The sequence below is a fragment of the Oncorhynchus masou genome, chromosome 16 (genome assembly GCF_036934945.1).
Source record: "Oncorhynchus masou masou isolate Uvic2021 chromosome 16, UVic_Omas_1.1, whole genome shotgun sequence".
Lineage (NCBI taxonomy): Eukaryota > Metazoa > Chordata > Actinopteri > Salmoniformes > Salmonidae > Oncorhynchus > Oncorhynchus masou.
This window is the reverse complement of record NC_088227.1, coordinates 8,651,249-8,671,978: the sequence shown is the minus strand read 5'-3', so window position 1 is coordinate 8,671,978 and position 20,730 is coordinate 8,651,249. Positions and strand designations below refer to the sequence as shown.

The 20,730-nt window shown below is 42.8% G+C and overlaps 1 protein-coding gene across 4 annotated transcripts in view; it reads right to left on the bottom strand.

Annotated features, from left to right (window-relative positions):
* col12a1b (collagen, type XII, alpha 1b) overlaps window positions 1-20,730 on the bottom strand; it is a 96,535-nt gene that overhangs the window by 56,233 nt on the left and 19,572 nt on the right. For 3 of the 4 annotated variants that reach the window (XM_064990673.1, XM_064990672.1, XM_064990674.1), the window contains exons 14-23: window positions 15,498-15,767; window positions 10,424-10,690; window positions 9,730-9,922; window positions 9,466-9,590; window positions 7,130-7,279; window positions 6,830-6,949; window positions 6,105-6,269; window positions 5,761-5,907; window positions 4,807-4,946; window positions 816-948 (exon numbers count right to left, since the gene is read on the bottom strand). In XM_064990673.1, the coding sequence (XP_064846745.1) occupies window positions 816-948; window positions 4,807-4,946; window positions 5,761-5,907; window positions 6,105-6,269; window positions 6,830-6,949; window positions 7,130-7,279; window positions 9,466-9,590; window positions 9,730-9,922; window positions 10,424-10,690; window positions 15,498-15,767 (1,710 nt within the window). The remainder of the gene's footprint in view (window positions 1-815; window positions 949-4,806; window positions 4,947-5,760; window positions 5,908-6,104; window positions 6,270-6,829; window positions 6,950-7,129; window positions 7,280-9,465; window positions 9,591-9,729; window positions 9,923-10,423; window positions 10,691-15,497; window positions 15,768-20,730) is intronic. The other variant, XM_064990675.1, reaches the window with a different exon arrangement.

The window sequence follows — 20,730 nt, the reverse complement described above, 5'->3', positions numbered from 1 at the left end:
AACGTGTTAGCTTAAACTGACAAATAAAGGAAACTATGGTGATCTCACCCTACTATTACAGTGTCCAAGTGGAGGGCGACAAAACAATAACCATGCTTTATGGGAGTGAGAAATATCTTAGCACATCCACCATGTAAATCAAAGGGACACATTTCAAAAAGTAACAACGTCCACTATTAAGTACAAATAGAACAATGAAAGTGGTCAGTGTATTTAACCATCATGTGAAATTATGTCAGTTTTCTTAAGACACTTTTAATGAGGCCCAGAAATGAGAGAACAATGGTTATTCTCCTCATAAGAAGGGAAACCTTATGGGAACTTGTTGTTTAACACTTTGCTGCCACCATTCAGATATACACCCAATATAACCCTGGTGGTGTAAACAACCCTGTTTAATACGCCTCCAAGAGCAACATAAAGTTCCATCCATGTTCAACCCATTTAAAAACAGCCTAATAAGCATGGAGGGCATGGGGATGTAGTTAATTTCAGCATCGTATACCGTAATGAAACAAATGAGCTCCTACACCAGTGGAACTCATTGGAGCGGTGTTGCTATCCCTACATTAAAGTTCCCTTTTAATCATCCCTGAGGGCAACCGACAGATGTCTTTGCGAAACTCATCTCATCTGCAGCTCTGCTGAGTCATTCAACTTCCAAATAAGGCTATTGGATTGGCTGATCCGGGCCACCTTTCCAGGAAGTGATTACAAGGTTTACTCTGGGTAATTGGGACGAGGTTGTGTGAGGAAACGGCAGAAGAGCAATACAAGACAGAGAGGAGAGGGAGCAGCACGACTGCAGCACTTACAGGTGGTTTCAGTGCCCTTCAGTGGCTCTTCGCTGGTCTCCCCTCCGGTCACAGAGAAGACGTTGATCACATACTCCGTCAGAGGGGTCAGCTTGGTCAGGACCACAGTGGTGACCGCCCCATCGACAATCATCTGAGGAGTGCAAAGGAACACGGTCGTTATGCAGGAAACCCCGCCTCAAAATCCAAGTACAACAGGAGGATGGTCCAAAAAGCTGAGCAGAAAATAAACAGCAACCGCAGATTCGTCATGGGACTTTATTGGAATTACAGCAGGTCAAAGGCAAATGTCCCAACTAATACGGCACACATTTAGGAAACCCCAAAACAAAACTAACAAAACTAATCTTCTCGCACACATACTACTCTCTCTTCAAAATGTCAGAGGGCTATCCAAAATAACGGAGCACATATATCATCAAATTCAATGTCAAATCTGATTTACTTGTGTGAAGAAGATTTTTGGGGTCCAACGCAAGTATGAGTATGGATGGATTAGCCAAGAATCCGTTTCTAGCAGGAGAAGTTTTGTTACAAGTCTAAACTACAGGCCTATCTCAAACCTCCCCTTCAAAACATGGCCTCTCATGAACTTTCCGAACCCTTTCAGTCAGGCTTCCGGGCTATGCATTGCACTAAAACTGCCTTGGTAAAGGTAGTGAACAACCTCCTCTGTGCTGCTGATGCTCTCAACATCTTCATCCTTATCCTCCTGGGCCTGTCTGCAGTATTTGATACTTGTCTGCCATTATATTTTAACTGACTGTATGGAGAGGCTTCTTGGAGTTTCCGGAACACTCCTTGCCTAGTTCCACTCCTATATATCTGATAGACAACACTTTGACTACATTGGCAACTGCAGGTCTGCCCCAGCCCCTGTATCCAATTTGTAAGTCGCTCTGGATAAGAGCGTCTGCTAAATGACTTAAATGTAAATGTAAATGTAATGTATCACAAGGTGTCCCACAAGGCTCAGTGTTACGTCCATTGCTGTTTAGTATTTACATGCTACCCCTTGGCCAAATCCTCTGTCAATTTTTACTCAGATTTCACTGTTATGCAGATGACACACGAATCCACATCCACACAAACCCCAACTCCACTATGTCAACCCCCTCTGTTGTAGACTGTCTCCGTGAATTGAAAACTTGGATGACCATCCTCACCATCCCTCGCACCAGGCTCTGCTCCATGTGAGACCGGGCTTTAGCAGTTCAGCCCCCCAAAACTGGAACTCCCTCCCTCTCCATGTCAGAACCTCACAACCCATACACATATTCAAATCCACACTATAGACGCACCTCTTCACACGGGCTTACCCGCATTCTCTGTTGTTGCCTGGTTAATCTGTTATCATGTTTAGTGTACTCCATGGTTAGTCTGTCCTCACGTTTAGTGTACTTTTATATACTTCTTGCTTTTTATCCTGCTGATTTTATTGTGTATGAAAAGTGTCTTTGGGAGTCGAGAAAAGTGCTTAAAATACAATGTATTATTAAACTGACTGGGTCTGGTCTTAGGTTGAGGCCTAGTGGAAACTCTTTGGTCTCGCTTTCAGACAGGGCTCACTAGAACCACCCAAATCCTGACGAGGGCCAATGAAAGCAAAGCATGGAATAGATCCATTCCTTCACATAAATATGAAACTGAATGCAGGTCTGCCTCAGCCACTGTTGTCCACTTCTCAAGGGTGAGAAGAGAGCCAAATTAATCTGATCAACATGATGAAACGGATCGATGATGACAACTAGGTGGATTTAAGCAAACAATTCACTGTGGATAACACTCGGTAACCATGAAATCTCCCGTTCGGCAGCATAGAAGGCAGTTCCTCCTTCAGAAACTCCTGGATAAACAAAGTGCAATGAGGCCGTTGCCTAAGTGACCCTGATCACCTCTGGCGAGATGAACCATAGAGGTCTGAGAGAGGAATTCAGAACAAAAGGAATAATACAGCCAATTCTCTGTTACACAATCATCTGCATATTTATTTGGACAGTGAAGCAACACATTTAATTTGCCTCTATACTCCAGCATTTTGGATTTCAATCAAATGTTTCATATTTAGGCGACAGTACAGAAAGTCACCTTTAATTGGAGGGTATTTTCAAACATATCTGTTTTAATGTTTAGAAATTAAAGCACTTTATGTATCTAGTCATTCCATTTTATGGGGTAATAAGTATTTGGACAAATTTACTGACATGTGTATTCAAATAGTCAAAAGTTTAGCATTTGTTCCCATATTCCTAGCGCTCAATGACTACATCCAGCTTGTGACAAATGATGCATTTGCAGTTTGTTTTGGTTATGTTCCACATTATGTTGTGCCCAAATAAAAATGTATGGTAAACAATGAATTGTGTCATTTTGGAGAAAATTGTATTGTAAATAACAATATAATATGTTTCTGAATACTTCTACATTAATGTGGATGCTACCATGATCATGGATAATGATGAATGAATCGTGAATAATGGTGAGTGAGAACGTTACAGAGGCACAAAGACTCATACCAAACAAGACATGCTAACTTCTCACCATTACCAATAAAAGAGGAGGTAAGAATATTTTTTTTGGGGGGGGGGTATGATATTGACTCCCCTATAACATTCTCACTTCACTGATAGTGATAGACGTCATATGTATATACTGTATTCTAGTCAAGGCTCATCCTATATAACTACTGCTGTACACATATTTTCTATTCCATACTGTCTATACACACCATTCACATACATACAGTGCTCGACTTGGACTGAAATAGGTGCCGGTACTCATGTTTGGTACTGTTTATATTTAGGTGGAGGAGTTCAACAATACTTTTGAGCTAATATTTTACAGGAGCAGTAGGAGCTCAGGCAGTAGAACATTTGAAGCTAATTTCCTGCAATTCTATCCATTTTTTTATTTTCTATTTTACCTTTATTTAACTAGGCAAGTCAGTTAAGAACAAATTCTTATTTTCAAAGACAGCCAAGGAACAGTGGGTTAACTGCCTGTTCAGGGGCAGAACGACAGATTTGTACCTTGTCAGCTCAGGGATTTGAACTTGCTACCTTCCGGTTACTGGTCCAACGCTCTAACCACTAGGCTACCCTGCTACCCTTGACGTGGGGTTTCCTCTCCTTGTTCGGGGCGGCGGTCTAAGCCACCAACCTTCTAGCCACCGCTGATCCTCTTTCCATATTCCTTTGCTTTTGTCTTGTCTTGTATAGCACCTGGTTCCAATCCCATCAATTCCATGTTGTGTATTTAACCCTCTGTTTCCCCTTATTGTCTTTTGTCGGTGATTGTTATTTGTAAGTGTTTGTGCACGTTGGTCCTGGCGTGCGTAGGGCATTGTACCCATTTGTTATATTTGTTATGTTTCCCGGTGAGTTTTTGTTTAATCAACGGCGCCGTTGGAAACACAGTTCTCTCTCCTGCGTCTGACCTCTCTGCCGCCAGTACCCTCTTACATATACTGCATTCTCAACATAGCTCATTCTAGTATTTCTACTACTGTACATTGCATTTTAGTTCAATTGTTTATACACTGGATTCTTTACAAAGATCACTCTAATATACAGTATCTAATGCTGTACATAACAGTCTTAGTATATAGTGTAAATTCATCTGGTGTATTTACATATAGATTGCATTTGGATTACTGCTACAGTGCTATTTGGATATTAATTGGATTCGTTCCGACATTTCTTGATTTATTCTTTCAATTTGTATTATTATTATTATTATTATTATTGTGTACTGTTTGACATTTTACTGCATTGTTAGCACTAGTAACATAAGCATTTCGCTGCACCCGCTACATCTGCTAACCTGTGTATGCGACCAATAAACTTGGATTTGATTCGATTTTGGGTGTAATGTATCTAAACCAGGTGTGAGAGCTGACGCTCTTCAGTTCAAATGCAGTAAACGTGGAGAGATGTGCTGAGCTTGGAGAGGTGAGGTAAGTGAGGTACAGTACTGTAGGCTATAGGCTTACCTGTTCGGTGATTCCTCCCACCACGGGCATGTAGTCGACGCGGAACTTTTCCACAGGACCTTCAGGACCGGTCCAGGTAGCACGGAACGAGTGGTGGGTTACCTCGGAGGTTACCAGGTTAGTGGGCGGGTCTAGGCCCCCTGCACGAGAAGCGGCGGGAATGTGAGCAAACACCTCAAACATTTCATGACCTGAACAGTCTCACAAATCTGTCCCGAACACCTCAAACATTTCATGACCTGAACACTCTCACAAATCTGTCCCGAACACCTTAGCCTCATTGACACAGCGCTGTTGGAGCTGTTTCTATATATCAGACCAAAGTCTTCTTGAGGAAATAGTTTCCCTCCCCGTGTAGTAAATCACCATTGTGTTTCCTCCTAAATTTGATTTAAGGACAGGAGTGTGTCCAAAAATCAAAAGTTTCCATCAAATGGGTGGACCTTATGTAACATAAGTGAAGAAACTCAATTTATCAAGTGTGTGAGGCAACCTTTGAGACAAAATCCAAGTGTTGGCGTTCAATCTGTCTTTTTATTGGCTCGTCTCATCAATCACGCTGCTCTTATTGCTATTCTCTGCCTTCTATGCTAATCCATTTATGCAACTGATGGGAGAGATCAGTACAGCTTGTTCTGGGTGACAGATTAAATTACTTTCTAATGCCTGCTCTCTGCCATCTGTGCTGCTTTTGGCATCTTAGATTAGAAAGACCACTAACCGCTGTACCAAGTACAATACACAGCTTGACTCGGGAGAATCATTTTACAATAGCAAAACTTTAAGTTGAGCATTGCTTCACAAATCCATGTTTCTCTCAGTGATTGGGAAAGAGTTTGATAATTAAAGAGAGAGAGCGAGAAAGAGAGACAATGAGAGAGAGAGAGAGAGAGAGAGAGAGAGAGAGAGAGAGAGAGAGAGAGAGAGAGAGAGAGAGAGATGGCCTTACAGTACCTGGACCCTTCACACTGTTACAGAGGTTGATGGTGAGCTCATCCACTATGTCTAGCAGGAAGGAGAAATCATTCACATTGTACATGTGAATCTCATCTGGGTCTGAGGCAATGGATCTCAACTCATTCTCATCAGCGTTCTTCACACCTAAAAGTCACACAACACCACAATATTTACTTATGTGGGGTCTGGACAAAAAGATTGTCTTTTCATCTGTCTTTTTCATACAGTCCAAGCGTTGAAAACCTCATTGTAAAATGTCTGTTTTCACTTGACATGGTCACGAACTGATGATTAGCTGAACCATGACAGATTTTGAGTTATACACTAGGAGGGTCACTCACCGATGGCGTAGAGCTCGATGTTCTCATCCCTCAGCACCTGGGAGTTGGTGATGATCTCGTCCTGCGACTTGCCGTCAGTAATGAGCACACCGATCTTGCGCGAGTCCTTACGCAGTCCCACGTTGGTCTTGAAGTTGTTTGTGAGGATATAGTTCAAGGCCATACCTACAGAGAGACATTCGAGAGATTGTTTAGAGGCCCAGTGCAGTATATTATTTTATATCATTTCCACAAGTTGGAATAATACTGTGAAATTATGAAAATTATGATAATCCCATTTTAGTGTAAGAGCTGTTTGAAAAGACTGTTTTGGTGGGATGGAGTTTTGGCCTTCCTGGTGACATCATCAGGAGGTAAATTAGTTAATAGACCAATAAGAAAGAGAGTTCCAAACCTCTCTGCCAATAACAGTTAGTTTTCAGTTTTCCCCTCCCCACTCAGACCACTCCCAGACAGTCCTAGAAAAATTCTTGGTTGAGAAATTGCTCTTTGCTAAGAAGCTATTTTTTTAAATATTTTTTTACCATTTTCATTTAAAACAATCACATTGGGTACTTAATTGTTAGCCTGAAATTATTTGATATTGAGATAAAAACATCTGCTTGGACTTTTATCATGATTAAGTTAAGTGAAGTTATTTTAAGTTAAAGTAAGTTAAGTTAGCTTAGGTTTTTTTTAAAACAGATGACAGCTCGGAATTATCCCTTAATTTGATGATACGTCACCTGTCATGGTGTTTCCCCCTTTGTAGGGCAGGTCAGCCACAGCTTTGAGAAGCCCATCACGGGTTGGATGGGCATTCAGATGCCACTCAGTCTTGGGGTCTCCACTGTACTGAACCATACCTGGAGACACACACAACACAGCATGAGACTATACACCTACCTCCAACCAAAGTGATTGTTCAGAATGTAACATTGATTTTCAATTATGGCACCAACTCCAGATCAAACTCAATTGAGTTGGGTGATGAACCTATGCCATCGTACACATTGCTAATGGGATTTGATCAAAAGAAAGATTACCGATCATGACTCGATCAGGGTCGATGTCAAAGACACCAACGATGCGAGCGATGAAGGCGCGGATGGTTTTGAAGTTCAGGCGGCCAATACTCCATGAGCCATCGACCAGCAGGATGATGTCAGCCTTGGCCTGGCTCTTACACTTGGCTTCTGTAAGGGGTGGAGGAGAGGGCCGTGAAAGGGAGGCCTGATACCATGGACACCCCTTGGATTTGACCACTTAGTACAGTCCATGTAGTGTGACAGCAGAGAGGATGTGTGTAGGAAGGGATGAGGAGAGGGGTGCCAAAGAACATTAGAATAATAAAAAAACAGTTTCAGACAGACATGCACAGGCAAAATACACACATCAAATACAGACATCAACAAGCAGGAGGCAGAAAGGCATTACAAATATCACAATAACTATACTAAAAAACAATACGTACTATACAATAATGTTTCTACAATAAACTATCTATTGCTTCAACATGTTTTGCAGCAGTATTTTTATCTTGCGGGGGGGGATCAACTATTTTCTTTCCCCTGGGGGTCCATCTTCTTTTTTTTCTGTGTATATCCAAAAAGCTTTTTGTGGACTGCGGCTCTTCGGGATGCTTGTGGGGTTTCTGTCGTTGGGTTTGTCCCCTGCCTCTGAACAACAAGATCAACCAGCTCACAAACGATATACGAGAGACTCCTCTCCCCGAGTTATTGCACATTCCTGCTGTGCTCGCTCCTCGACACCTGTGGGGGTGAAAGGGTGGTTGCTCGCTCGTCCTGCAGCCGAGCAAAAGGACCCAGAGTCGTTCAGACACGGAGCTATGCAATCTGCCCACTGTATCTGCAATTGAAAACAGGTTAGAGGAGAAAACAAACATTTACCCACTTTCTTTACTGCAGCATGGAGAAACAGGTGCTTGACGATGTGTGGGGGATAGCCCCTCGTAAAATGTGTATCTGGTTATATTTGGAAGCAGTTTGTTTGAGTTACACAACTGAGACAGTAAGACACTGTAGAGGAGTCTTAACGACTTAAGTCTGGTCATGATGGACTGGAACGTCCCTAGCTCTGCTCTGATCGGTGCGGTGGGCAGTGTGTCACTGTGTGTCAGTGTGTCTGCTCCCCGTCACTGAGAGGAATTTCGGGCCAAGGTCAGCAGCTCTCTTAGGGTCTTTTATGAGAAACATTTTCCTAGCCGCATAGAGCTCTGCTCCACGGCAGCTCGGGTGCACTGCATACTCTCCTGGTTGTAAAACATCTCTAATTAAAAGCAGAGAAACATTTTTTCCCCCCAATAACTAACTTTTTTTTTTGCGAAGTAAAAATGAGAAATATTAACTTTTGCATGTCAGGAAGGATTAAGGAAGAAACAATATGGCTGCTGGGTCAAATGGGCACAGTGATGAGAAATATTTGTTTGTGGCAAAAGATACACAAACATGTTTGGCACACTGAACGTTTGGAGTTGTGGGGGAGTGTAAGTCATCACACAGTGGCACTGCAAGAAAAAGGAGGTCAAGACATAGTACCCATAATTAATTCATCCTACAAATATCATAATGTCTTGCTTATCACCATGCTGTGATAAGTATCATATGAAATTACCCTGGTACCCTGGTTCAGTTTCCTGGAGCGTTTGTGAGGATTCTACAGAATATGTTTTGCTTTCACGAGACCAGAAAAATAATTGTTTCTCGTGTGATTAGCAAGACGCACATTCTACATGACGTTAGCGAGCTAGCTTGTTTATAACGGGCCAAAAAATTTCACCCGACTCGCACTGTCGCGTCACAGTACCTGGTACTCTGGTCCTGGATCTTGGACCCGCTACTCACGCAGGTCCAGAATTAGTTTCAGCCAGTGTTCGATTATGTTTCGCACATGCTTTAAAGCGTGATCGGGGTACCAAACGCTCCAGAGATTTTTGAAAGTGCCTTTAACATGATATGAGGCAGAAAAAAGGCCATTGAAGCCAAACAGCTATAAGTGATTAGAATTGATGGCAGTGTGATGTGGTGCTTTATTCCAATGAGTTTGTGATGTGGATTAGTTTAGACAGACACATAATTCCCTGTAATGGGATGATTAGCGTCATACTGTAACTCGCAGTGGGAAAGCCAGTCCTCTGCTCTACGGATGGGAACAGAGACGGGCTGTGGCTGGGACACTGTGTGTCTGTGGTTTGGTCTGTGTTTCTATCTGAGTGGTTGTTCTGTGGCTGCCTCCAATACGGCGCCCTATTCCCTATATAGTGCACTGCTCTGGTCAAAGCTAGGAAATGAGGTGCCCTTTAGGATGCGACAAATGTCTGTTTGTCGGTAGTCGGTTACGTTATGGTATTGTACGGTTTTACCGTTCCAAGGTTCCAATGGGACTTCGGGTGCATCGGAGAGGGTCGTCTTCTCCTCTCCAGCCAGTGCAGCAGAATGGCCTCCATCAAACATTCCAAACACTGCTACAGAGTACTTGGTTCCGGCCCTGATGAGATGGAGAGATGAGATTCAAATGACTATGGTCAATAATAGTGCACTATATGGAATAGGGTGCTATTTGGGACGCAGAAAATGTCACAATGCAGAAGACTTCCTGTCTGGGGTTATAACTTCCTGTCTCTCACCGGAGCTCCTCTAATACCACAGTGTTGTCATAGGGCCCAACCAGCAGCTCTCCCAGGTCGATATCATTGCCACTGGGGTGGAATGTGACCTTGTAGCCACGCACATCTCCAGGGGCTGCGTCCCAGGATACTCTGAAGCTGGTCTTGCCAGGGTCCGAGGTCTTCAGGTTTCTGGGAGCTTTGTAAGGTGACACTACAAGGGGACAAACAGAGCAAACATATCAGTTCAAACTCATGAAGAAAGATCGTAACTTCATCTTTGGCAAAGCTAGCCATTTTTCAATGAGATCAGCCAACCCACATTCCAGTCAGTTTCTCATTAGTCCATAATACAAGTCTTGAGTCCCAGCATGGGTCCCAAATGGCATCCTATGCCCTATAGAGCGTACTACTTTTGACCAGAACCATATGCACATCAACAGTAGTGCACTACCAAGGGAATATGTTGCCATTCGGGCGTCTAAGAACCCAATGTCATTCCATGTGTTAGTAAGTGGTAAGATCTCTCTCTCTCTCATATATATATATATATATAGTATTTTATACCTTTATTTAACTTTGTGTTAAATATATGTGTGTATTAACCAAGTCTCTGAGGTGTCCTTAGTGAAAGATACCTGTCCCACTCCCACAGTGTTTCCCACTGCACCCTACTGTCTCTCATCTCATGGGGTTGAATTATGGACCAACGTACGTGTCGTTCCTACTCCTTGCCTTGCTTTTCCTTCTCCCCGCTTGTAGATGGGGTGCACCGTGATGTCATAAGTGGTCATGGGCGTCAGTCGCTTCAGCACAGTGGAGGTGGAGGTGCCAGGAACCTTGGCGAACATCTCTTTGCCGCCATCGGTGGGTACGTATGTCACTCGGTAGTTGATGACTTTCCCCGGTGCCGCCATCCACGTTATCTTCATGCTTCGCTCGGTCTCATCGGACACAGTCAGAGCCTTCGCAGCAGCAGACACTGAGGACAGAGAGGAGGAGAATGTTCGATAGGTAGCGAGGATGTTGAGAAAAATGATCTAAACGAGAGTTTGACTCATATCCCCAAATCTGTTTATCTTAAAGGCCCAGTGAAGTCAAATACTTGATTTTTCTGTGTTTTAGATACAGTTGAAGTCGGAAGTTTACATACAATTGGGTTGGAGTCATTAAAACTCATTTTTCAACCACTCCACAAATGTCTTGTTAATTGCTTTTGGCTGCAAGGGCAGTATTGAGTAGCTTGGATGCCCAGAGTAAACGGCCTGCTCCTCAGTCTCCTCAGTCTCAGTTGCTAATATATGCATATTATTATTAGTATAGAAACACTCTGAAGTTTGTAAAACTGTTTGAATGATGTCTGTGAGTATAACAGAACTCATATGGCAGGCAAAAACCTGAGAAGAAATCCAAACAGGAAGTGAGAAATCTGAGGTTGGTCGATTTTCAACTCAGGTCCTATTGAATTCACATTGGGATATGAATGAAGTTGCACTTCCTAGGACTTCTTCCACTAGATGTCAACCATCTTTAGAAACTTGAATGAGGATTCTACTGTGTTGTGGGACTGAATAACAGCTGAATGAGTCAGCTTACTGGCAGAGAGCCATTTCCTGGTCACGCTCATTCCGCATGATATCGCCCTGCGTTCCATTGCTCCTGTAGACACAAAGGAATACTCCGGTTGGAACTTCATTGAAGATTTATGATTTTAAAAATCCTAATGATTGATTCTATACTTAGTTTGAAATGTTTCTTTGACCTGTAATATAACTTTTTAAAGTTTTTGTCTGAAGTTTTTGTCCAAACGCACGAGCGTTTGGATATGTGTACCTAACGCTAACAAAAGTAGCTACTTTGACATAAATAACGGACATTATCGAACAAATCAAGCATTTATTTTGGAACTGCGATTCCTGGGAGTGCATTCTGATGAAGATCATCAAATGTAAGGGAATATTTATCATGTAATTTCCGGTTTCTGTTGACTCCAACATGGCGGCTAATTTGATTAATTTTCTGAGCGCAGTCTCAGATTATTGCATGGTTTGCTTTTTCCGTAAAGTTTTTTGAAATCTGACACAGCGGTTGCATTAAGGAGAGGTATATCTATAATTCCATGTGTATAACTTGCATTATCATCTACATTTATGATGAGTATTTCTGTTGAATCGATGTGGCTATGCAAAATCACTGGATGTTTTTGGAACTAATGAACGTAATGCGCCAATGTAAACTCAGATTTTTTTATATTAAGTATGAACTTTATCAAACAAAACATACATGTATTGTGTAACATGAAGTCCTATGAGTATCATCTGATGAAGATCATCAAAGGTTAGTGATTAATTTTATCTCTATTTGTGCTTTTTGTGACTCCTCTCTTTGGCTGTTTTTCTGTGGCTTGGTGGTGACCTAACATGATCGTTTGTGGTGCTTTCGCTGTAAAGCATATTTGAAATCGGACACTGTGGAGGGATTAACAACAATATTACCTTTAAAACGGTATAAGATACATGTATGTTTGAGGAATTGTAATTATGAGATTTCTGTTGTTTTGAATTTGGCGCCCTCCACTTTCACTGGCTGTTGTCATATCATCCCGTTAATGGGATTGCAGCCCTAAGAAGTTTAACAAACTATAGTTTTGGCAAGTTGGTCAGGACATCTACTTTGTGCATGAACCAAGTCATTTTTACAACAATGGTTAACAGACAGATTATTTCACTTATAATTCACTGTATCACAATTACCGTGGGTCAGAAGTTTACATATACTAAGTTGACTGTGCCTTTAAACAGCTTTGAAAATAGCAGAAAATGATGTCATGGCTTTAGAAGATTCTGATAGTCTAATTGACATCATTTGAGTCAATTGGAGGTGTACCTGTGGATGTATTTCAAGGCCCACCTTCAAACTCAGTGCCTCTTTGCTTGACATCATGGGAAAATCAAATGAAATCAGCCAAGACTGGTCCATCCTTGGGAGCAATGAAGGTACCAATGCCTAAAGGTACCACGTTCATCTGTACAAACAATAATACGCAAGTATAAACACCATGGGACCACGCAGCCATCATACTGCTCAGGAAGGAGACGCATTCTGTCTCCTAGAGATGAACATACTTTGGTGCAAAAAGTGCAAATCAATCCCAGAACAACAGCAAAGGCCCTTGTGAAGATGCTGGAGGAACCAGGTACAAAAGTATCTATATCCACAGTAAAACGAGTCCTATATCGACATAACCTGAAAGGCCACTCAGCAAGGAAGAAGCCACTGCTCCAAAATTGCCATAAAAAAAGCCTGACTATGGTTTGCAGCTGCACATGGGGACAAAGATCGTACTTTTTGGAGAAATGTCCTCTGGTCTGATGAAACAAAATAGAACTGTTTGGCCATAATGACCATCATTATGTTTGGAGGAAAGGGGGGGAGGTTTGCAAGCCGAAGAACACCATCTCAACCGTGAAGCACGGAGGTGGCAGCATCATGTTGTGGGGGGTGCTTTGCTGCAGGAGGAACTGGTGCACTTCACAAAATAGATGCCATCATGAGGGAGGAAAATTATGTGGATATTTTGAAGCAAATGGTCGCAAATGGGTCTTCCAAATAGACAATGACCCCAAACATACTTCCAAAGTTGTGGCAAAATGGATTAAGGACAACAAAGTCAAGGTATTGGAGTGGCCATCACGAAGCCCTGACATCAGTCCTATAGATAATTTGTGGGCAGAATGAAAAAGCGTGTGCGAGCAAGGAGGCCTACAAAACTGATTCAGTTACACCAGATCTGTCAGGAGGAATGGGCCAAAATTCACCCAACCTATTGTGGGAAGCTTGTGGAAGGCTACCCAAAATGTTTGACCCAAATGAAACAATTAAAAGGCAATGCTACCAAATACTAATTGATTGTATGTAAACTTCTGACCCACTGGGAATGTGATGAAATAAATAAAAGCTGAAATAAATTATTCTCTCTACTATTATTCTGACATTTCACATTCTTAAAATAAAGTGGTGATCCTAACTGACCTAAAACAGGAAATTTTTACTAGGATTAAATGTCAGGAATTGTGAAAAACTGAGTTTAAATGTATTTGGCTAAGGTGTATATAAACTTCCGACTTCAACTGTATATTTGCACACTATGAGGTTGGAATAATAACGTGACATTTTTAAAATTATGATAATGCCCTTTTAGTGTAAGAGCTGTTTGAAAAGGCCGCCAGAAATTTCAGCCTATTTTGGTGGTATGGAGTTTTGGCCTGCCTGGTGACATCACCAGGCGGTATAAGTCAATAGACCAATAATAGACAGAGTTTCAAACCTCTGCCAATAACAGCTAGTTTTCAGGTAACATATCCCTCCCATTAGGCTAATCCAATTTGGACCCTTCACTCAGACCACGACCAGACAGTCCTAGCAAAATTCTGTCTTGAGAAATTGCTCTTCGCTAAGAAGCTATTTTTGTTTCTTTCTTTGCCATTTTAATTGAAAACAACCACAGGAAAGTACTTAAGTGTTACCCAGAAATGAATTTATATTTTGATTTAAAAAAACAGCTGCATTGGACCTTTAACTTTGCCTTTCCCCTATTGTGAATGAAGCTAAGCTCCATAGACCATGCAATAAGGTGCATTTGTTCCACCATTTCGGCACGCAAGAATAGTCAAACCAAAGGCAATCCTTCCAAACAGTTAATTATCCCAGGAAAAAAAGTCAGACCACTCGCCTTCATTCGTTCACTAGGAGGATTGTTATTGGCGGAAAAAAACATGACCTCCAACTTCTCAATGTGTTGATTGACCTGAATGAACCTGTAAACCCTGTTACCAGAGATCCATTGGTTCCGCTGTGCGAACGTAATGAGGTAAGCACGGATATGAAAGGTGAGGTCCCCTGAGAGTGTCTCAAGGTTATTTACTGTTCAAAATATGCTTGACTTGGCCTGCCAGAGTCAATAAACTAAATTACTTTCCATATCTACAAATGTCTAATCAAACCATCTCAATGGTTCCTCAAGTGTTTGAGGACATTTCCATCAATGTGATTTCCCATGTGTAGGATAGAGGGATGTGTGGTGGATTTGATAGTGTGTCTAAATACTGCTCCCACGCACCCGAACAGCAGTATACAGGACACATTACACCATATGCCAACAAATGCATAATTAAAATGGAAAAAATCCCCTCCACAAAAGTGAGGTTATCTTAGATTCTAGAACACATAATGCATAATAACTGTCACCACCTCGGCTTTCCACTGCAAACCACAGCTGAAAAGGGAGTCTTAGAAATGACCCTTTTCCAAAATACCCGACACCAAGACAAAAGAGTTCCAGAGAGTGAGGATGATGAGCACTGGAATGGAATATTTTCATATTTTATCAGTTTGTTTAAAAAAAAATCTCAATCTTGGCACTGGCATAGTGCTATTGTATGAAAATATATGTGATGGCCCAAGGAGAGTTTCAAACCGTTCGACAGGTCTACAAAATGCTTCATGGATACATCCAAACCGCCACAACTAGCACCACTTCAGTGACTCATTACTTTGGTAATCCCTAGCAGTGATGAGACTTTGATTGTGTCCCAAATGACACCCTATTCCTTACTTAGTGCACTACTTTGGACCAGGACCATATGGGCCTTGGTCAAAAGTGTTCCACTATATGGGGAATAGGTTGCAGTTTGGGATGCTGCCATTGTGTCCACCTCTGACGTCCAACACTGAGAGCCTTCCCTGGCCACAGACAGAATGAACGGAGGATGATGTGTAATAAGTCTTACCATCGGTGGTCTCCTGTCCGGTCAGTGGGTCCCCGTCTCCTCTGCCGTAGGATGCCACGACAGACACCTGGTAGAGGGTCTCAGGTGTCAGACCATCCAGGACAGTGTTGGTGACATCTCCAGGGACCGTCTTCTCCCCTGATTCGTCACTGTACAACGACTTCCAGCGGATCCTGTACATCTTCACGTTTCCAGGGGCAGCCGTCCAAGACGCAGCAAAGCTGGTGTCCGTTACGTCGCTGGTGACAAGGTCCTTGGGGGAGCCCAGTTCTGAAACAAACACAAAGGGAAAAAAAATATCAGATTTCTGGGTGAGGATTTGGGAGAGGATACGGGATACAATGGTTGGTTAATGAGAGTCAATGAACGTTCCACCACACTATCCGGATAGGCCCTTATGCACTTCTCAGTAAAGGAAGAGAAAATGCTCAACTCTAAATCATCTTGCATAAACAAGTAAAAAGGGTGCTTAGAACCGTAAACAATATGCACTTTTGCAAACAACATAGAAATTCAGTGCCTTTGACAAATCCCCACAGCCCAGCTGTATCTAAGCATCCATTTTGACTGACTGCATCTGGCCAATGGCACTACTCAAAATGGAAAGCATTGAAACCCGTGTCCAGAGGACAGCATAGTTAAACAGCTAGTCACATCTATAAAGGCAAAAGAGCAGCAGAGATACCACATATCTACCTCGGATGACAAACATGCCTCGCACTCCGACTGGACCTGTGACATATGGGCTGACTGATAGGAGACTCCCAATAAACTAAAGGTCAACAGTGCACATCTGCTTCATATACTGGATGGATGGAGAGAGTGATGGAGGGAGGGAGGACACTGACAGGAGCTATGGGTCTATGCGAGAGCGTGGTCATGATGTGGGTTGTCACCACGGTTCCTAACTGATAAAGCAGACAAGGGAAGCCTGTTTGCCTTCACATATAGATGTGTTTCATTAAACAAGACCAAAACTAATTTCATGTGCACATGGCTCATGTTACTGCAAAAAGACACATGGAGTTTATGCTGCACAGAGCCAGCAGTCTATAGGGACTAAAGACATGACTGGGGTTTGTTAATGGCGGTGACAATCTGTATCGCTATTGTATATGTTACATTGGGCGCATTCGTTTTGCATCACTCTGTGCCACTGCCGGGCGGAGTTTGCTCCTAAGGGCGATAGCTCACCGACCCTGGGAACCGAGCGATGCAAAACAAACTCACCACATTGGTCATGAGTTGAATAGAGGTAAAACATTGCATAGTAGTACAAACTCTGTCTGTTTTTGATAATAATGAAACATGTCTGGTCGAGTGATCTAACTAAACAATGTAACTACAATGTAACAGAGAGTAGCCGTTAGACATACAACACTTCTCTTTCTGCCAATGGACATATTGGGATTGTAATGGATAGTGCACTGCACAGTCAACCGATTATAGTGGACCACAGCCAGTATTACTCTCCAGATACAAGATGACATTTTCATGAATCATCAAAACCTGTGTTAGGTTCATAATGTGGTGGATCCGAGACAGACTCTCTTAATCGTTTTAGGATAGCCCAGAGCAGGACTACTGGTGGATATTTACTGGTAAGACACGTGACCAATCTAACCATGCCACCACGAGCACATCGAGCAGATTCTGACTTAAACCGTTACCTTTTTCTCATCTTACCACTGAAGCCAAACAAGCTAACCGATAAACGCAAACGTCCGGTGCCCCATCAAATCAACATGTGTCCTCTTTCATATTAAAAACAAACATATGGAAGTACTGTGATACCTCAGGGGGGGAAAGAAAGATGTGGGGTTTTTTCCTGACAAAGAATTGTACAGGGGGAGATGTTAACTTTAAGCATGTGTTTAATTTTATAGATCAACAAGTAAGCTGCGTCTGATTTCAGGGAAAGTCTTTCCAACTGCCACGCCAAAAAGAATCTATCAAACATAATATAATCTGAAGCAACCCATTCCAGTCCCGGCTAAAATCTAATTTCCTTCATTTTACTGGACATGTACTGCCTCAGTCCACATGGGCAGGCTCTTCGTCTCCACCACAGAGGCACAGCAGCAGCCACTGCCATTGGCTCTCACTTTCAATGTCTGGGAGGGAGTCTGGAGGTTTTCTAAATATCAAGCCGCAGGCGGCTCTAGCAGGGAATCTGGCGCTCGGCGGCCGGGCCTGAAACCCACTCAACCCTATTATAAGGCAAAACTGAACAAAACCACAGTAAATTCAACTCGCTTTCTTTTAAACACTACACTTACCATTTCTCTCAAAAAAAACAATCCACTATTTTGGCTTGGAATACTTTCTGAATAAACAACCATGTGATTTTACGGCTGCCTGCATAACATTGAATAACAATGTTAAGCCAATCAAATGAGTTAATTGTTGAAACGTAACAAAATATATACACTATTGTTCTGTTCTATTTTATCTGCACTCACTGTAGCCTTCCAACACCAGGCGGCATTGATTTTGTTCAGGCCTTTGACATTCTAAATAGCCTTGACATATCAAGCACGTTGCAATCTCCTCAAGACTCAAGACAAAACTCTATCCAGCGGAGAAATCTGCTGTGCATTTGTATCCAGCACTGATATTAAGCCAAAAGAGCCTAAAAGTTCAGTACCACAGTCAAAACAAGCTAAACTTTAATGTTTGAGGTTTGAACCTTGCTTTCATATTCTTTAGACCCTGGTCCAATAGAAGGGAGAGTGCAGGTCCTGAAGTGCAGTCTGCCCACTACATGTTTGTCTTCACGGCATCCCTGAGGATCAGTCAACAGCAACTGGAATCCTTTATAAACTCTGACAAATGCCAGATAGGAGAGGGAGAAAACGTTCTGCTCACTGCGAGGGGGGATTCTAAGGTGCTATCTATCCTAAAGGAAGACAACTATATAGCTACAGAGCCTGAGTCCCAGTAAGAGTAAACCACCTCTTGACTAGGCCTTCAACCTCCTTTATGCTCGTTGTTGATTCAATTTCCATGCCTCGCTTTGGTTCTTTTTGATTCCTGGCAGTCTGGGCTCCTCGTCATCACCACTCCCTGATGAAAGTGGATGGTGAGTGCTCAGTATGGAGGCGGCCAGGGTTTGCACAGCTTTGAAGTATTTTCCCAGGTAACACTTTCCATACGCCTCCTTTGTCTTTAACATTCATTATCTCACCACTTTCCCTTTTTCATTTGTTTTCTTACAATTATTCTGTCCTCCTCCTACCACATCGAAATATTAAATTAGCAGGGGGGAAACATAGTGTGCTCCGTCGATTTAAAAGGAATGAAAAGGAATGTGAACTCCAAGTCAGAAGTCATCCTTTTCCCCCAATAGGGATTGGAGCTGTGCTGGAGTGTGTTGCGGGCCAAACTGGGCGCTCCACAGAAACGGCCACCCCCATAGGCAGGCCTAGGGTACGGCCAAAATGGCACCCTACTTCCTATACAGTGCACAAGGGTGCCATTTGGGACGTAGCCCGGTGCAGGGCGTGGCTCCACTACCCTTTAAGTGTGTCCAGGCATAGGGCCTGACAAATAATCACAAAATGGACTCCCCTGGTCAAATTTACTCCAAATCCCCACTACCTCACTGGGGCCAACATTATTGGATTTTGCTCTGTTTATAAGGACTTGCAGCTAGATACTGTACATATTCATCATTAAAGTACGTGCCTTCTACAATATACCACTACGGTTCAGTTTTGTTTTAGGAATTCACACAACATTGTTACAGTGGGAGAAATTGCAACACATCAAATCCAGTAATTCCACTGTTTTCAGTTGGGAATTGAAACATACCATAGGTTCTTCCCAGTGGTTGAATCCCTAGCCTTCCAGTGGAGCCCAGCACAAAGTGATCAGTGTGTGTCGGCTAGGCGGCATGAGCGAATGCAGAGAGAGTCCCAGATGCTGTGTCAGAAAACTAACTAACTCAGAGACTCTGAAACTCCTCCACGACCCTCAGGAGAGAAGAAAGTCTGCCAGCAGGGGGCCCGGGGCCTCCCCCAGTCGCCTCGACATCCATGACAGGCTCAGACACGTTCAAGGACCATGGCCCATTCCCAGTCACACCAAGTCAAGGTCCAGTCAAATATGCACCATTGTGCAAAGCCTGGAGACGGAAGGCTGGCTAACGTCAAGCTCTTGGCATTTTTTTAAATGAATGTAAAAGGGAAGGATTTAGTGGAAAAGGCAAAAGGGATGAGATGTTCTCAGTTTAAGACTCCTCTTTTGCTCCTTCCTACTGCATTGCATATGTGACTGTTGCCAAAACAGTCTAATATCGCCTAGTGGTTCTGCTTTATGCCAGCTCTGATGCTACTTCAAAGTCCATTCCATTGAAATTGGGCCACAGTGGCAGGTAAAGAACTAGGTGAGCACCACTGGGTGTGATACATTAGCTGTGTTATTGTGGCAGCAATCCGGGGCAACCAGCTTGACCGCCAGCCAAAACACAAGCACACAACATGCTCTCCAGCCTCCAGAGGGATGGAGCTGAGCTGACTAAAACAGCTATAGGAAAACCAGATGGCCGACTAGCTGAGGTACGAGTTGGGGCAGATGTGAATGATGTTCAGCTGAAGGATCTTATCACGACACAGCGTGTACACTCACCCTGTTCGCCCTACATGGAGTGGCAGCCAGCAACCCCCTCATAGACCAAGGAGTCACCTGTATATTCCTCTTATCTCGGTCTCTCTTTATTTCTCTATCTTTCTCTCTCTCTTTGTCTCTCTCTTCCTCTCTCGTCTCTTTTTCTCTCTCTCTTTGTGTCTCTCTCTTCCTCTCCCGTCTCTTTTTCTCTTTCTCTTTTTCTCTCTCTCTCTTCCTCTCACGTCTCTTTTTTTCTCTCTCTTTTTCTCTCTCTCTTTTTCTCTTTCTCTTTTTCTCTCTCTCTCTTCCTCTCACGTCTCTTTTTTTCTCTCTCTTTTTCTCTTTTTCTCTTTCTCTTTTTCTCTCTCTCTCTTCCTCTCACGTCTCTTTTTTTCTCTCTCTTTTTCTCTCTCTCTTTTTCTCTCTCTCTTCCTCTCACGTCTCTTTTTCTCTCTCTCTTTTTCTCTCTCTCTCTTCCTCTCTTGTCTCTTTTTCTCTCTCTCTTTGTGTCTCCCTCTTCCTCTCCCGTCTCTTTTTCAGTCTCTCTTTTTCTCTCTCTCTCTTCCTCTCACGTCTCTTTTTCTCTCTCTCTCTTTCTCTCTTGTCTCTTTTTCTCTCTCTGTCT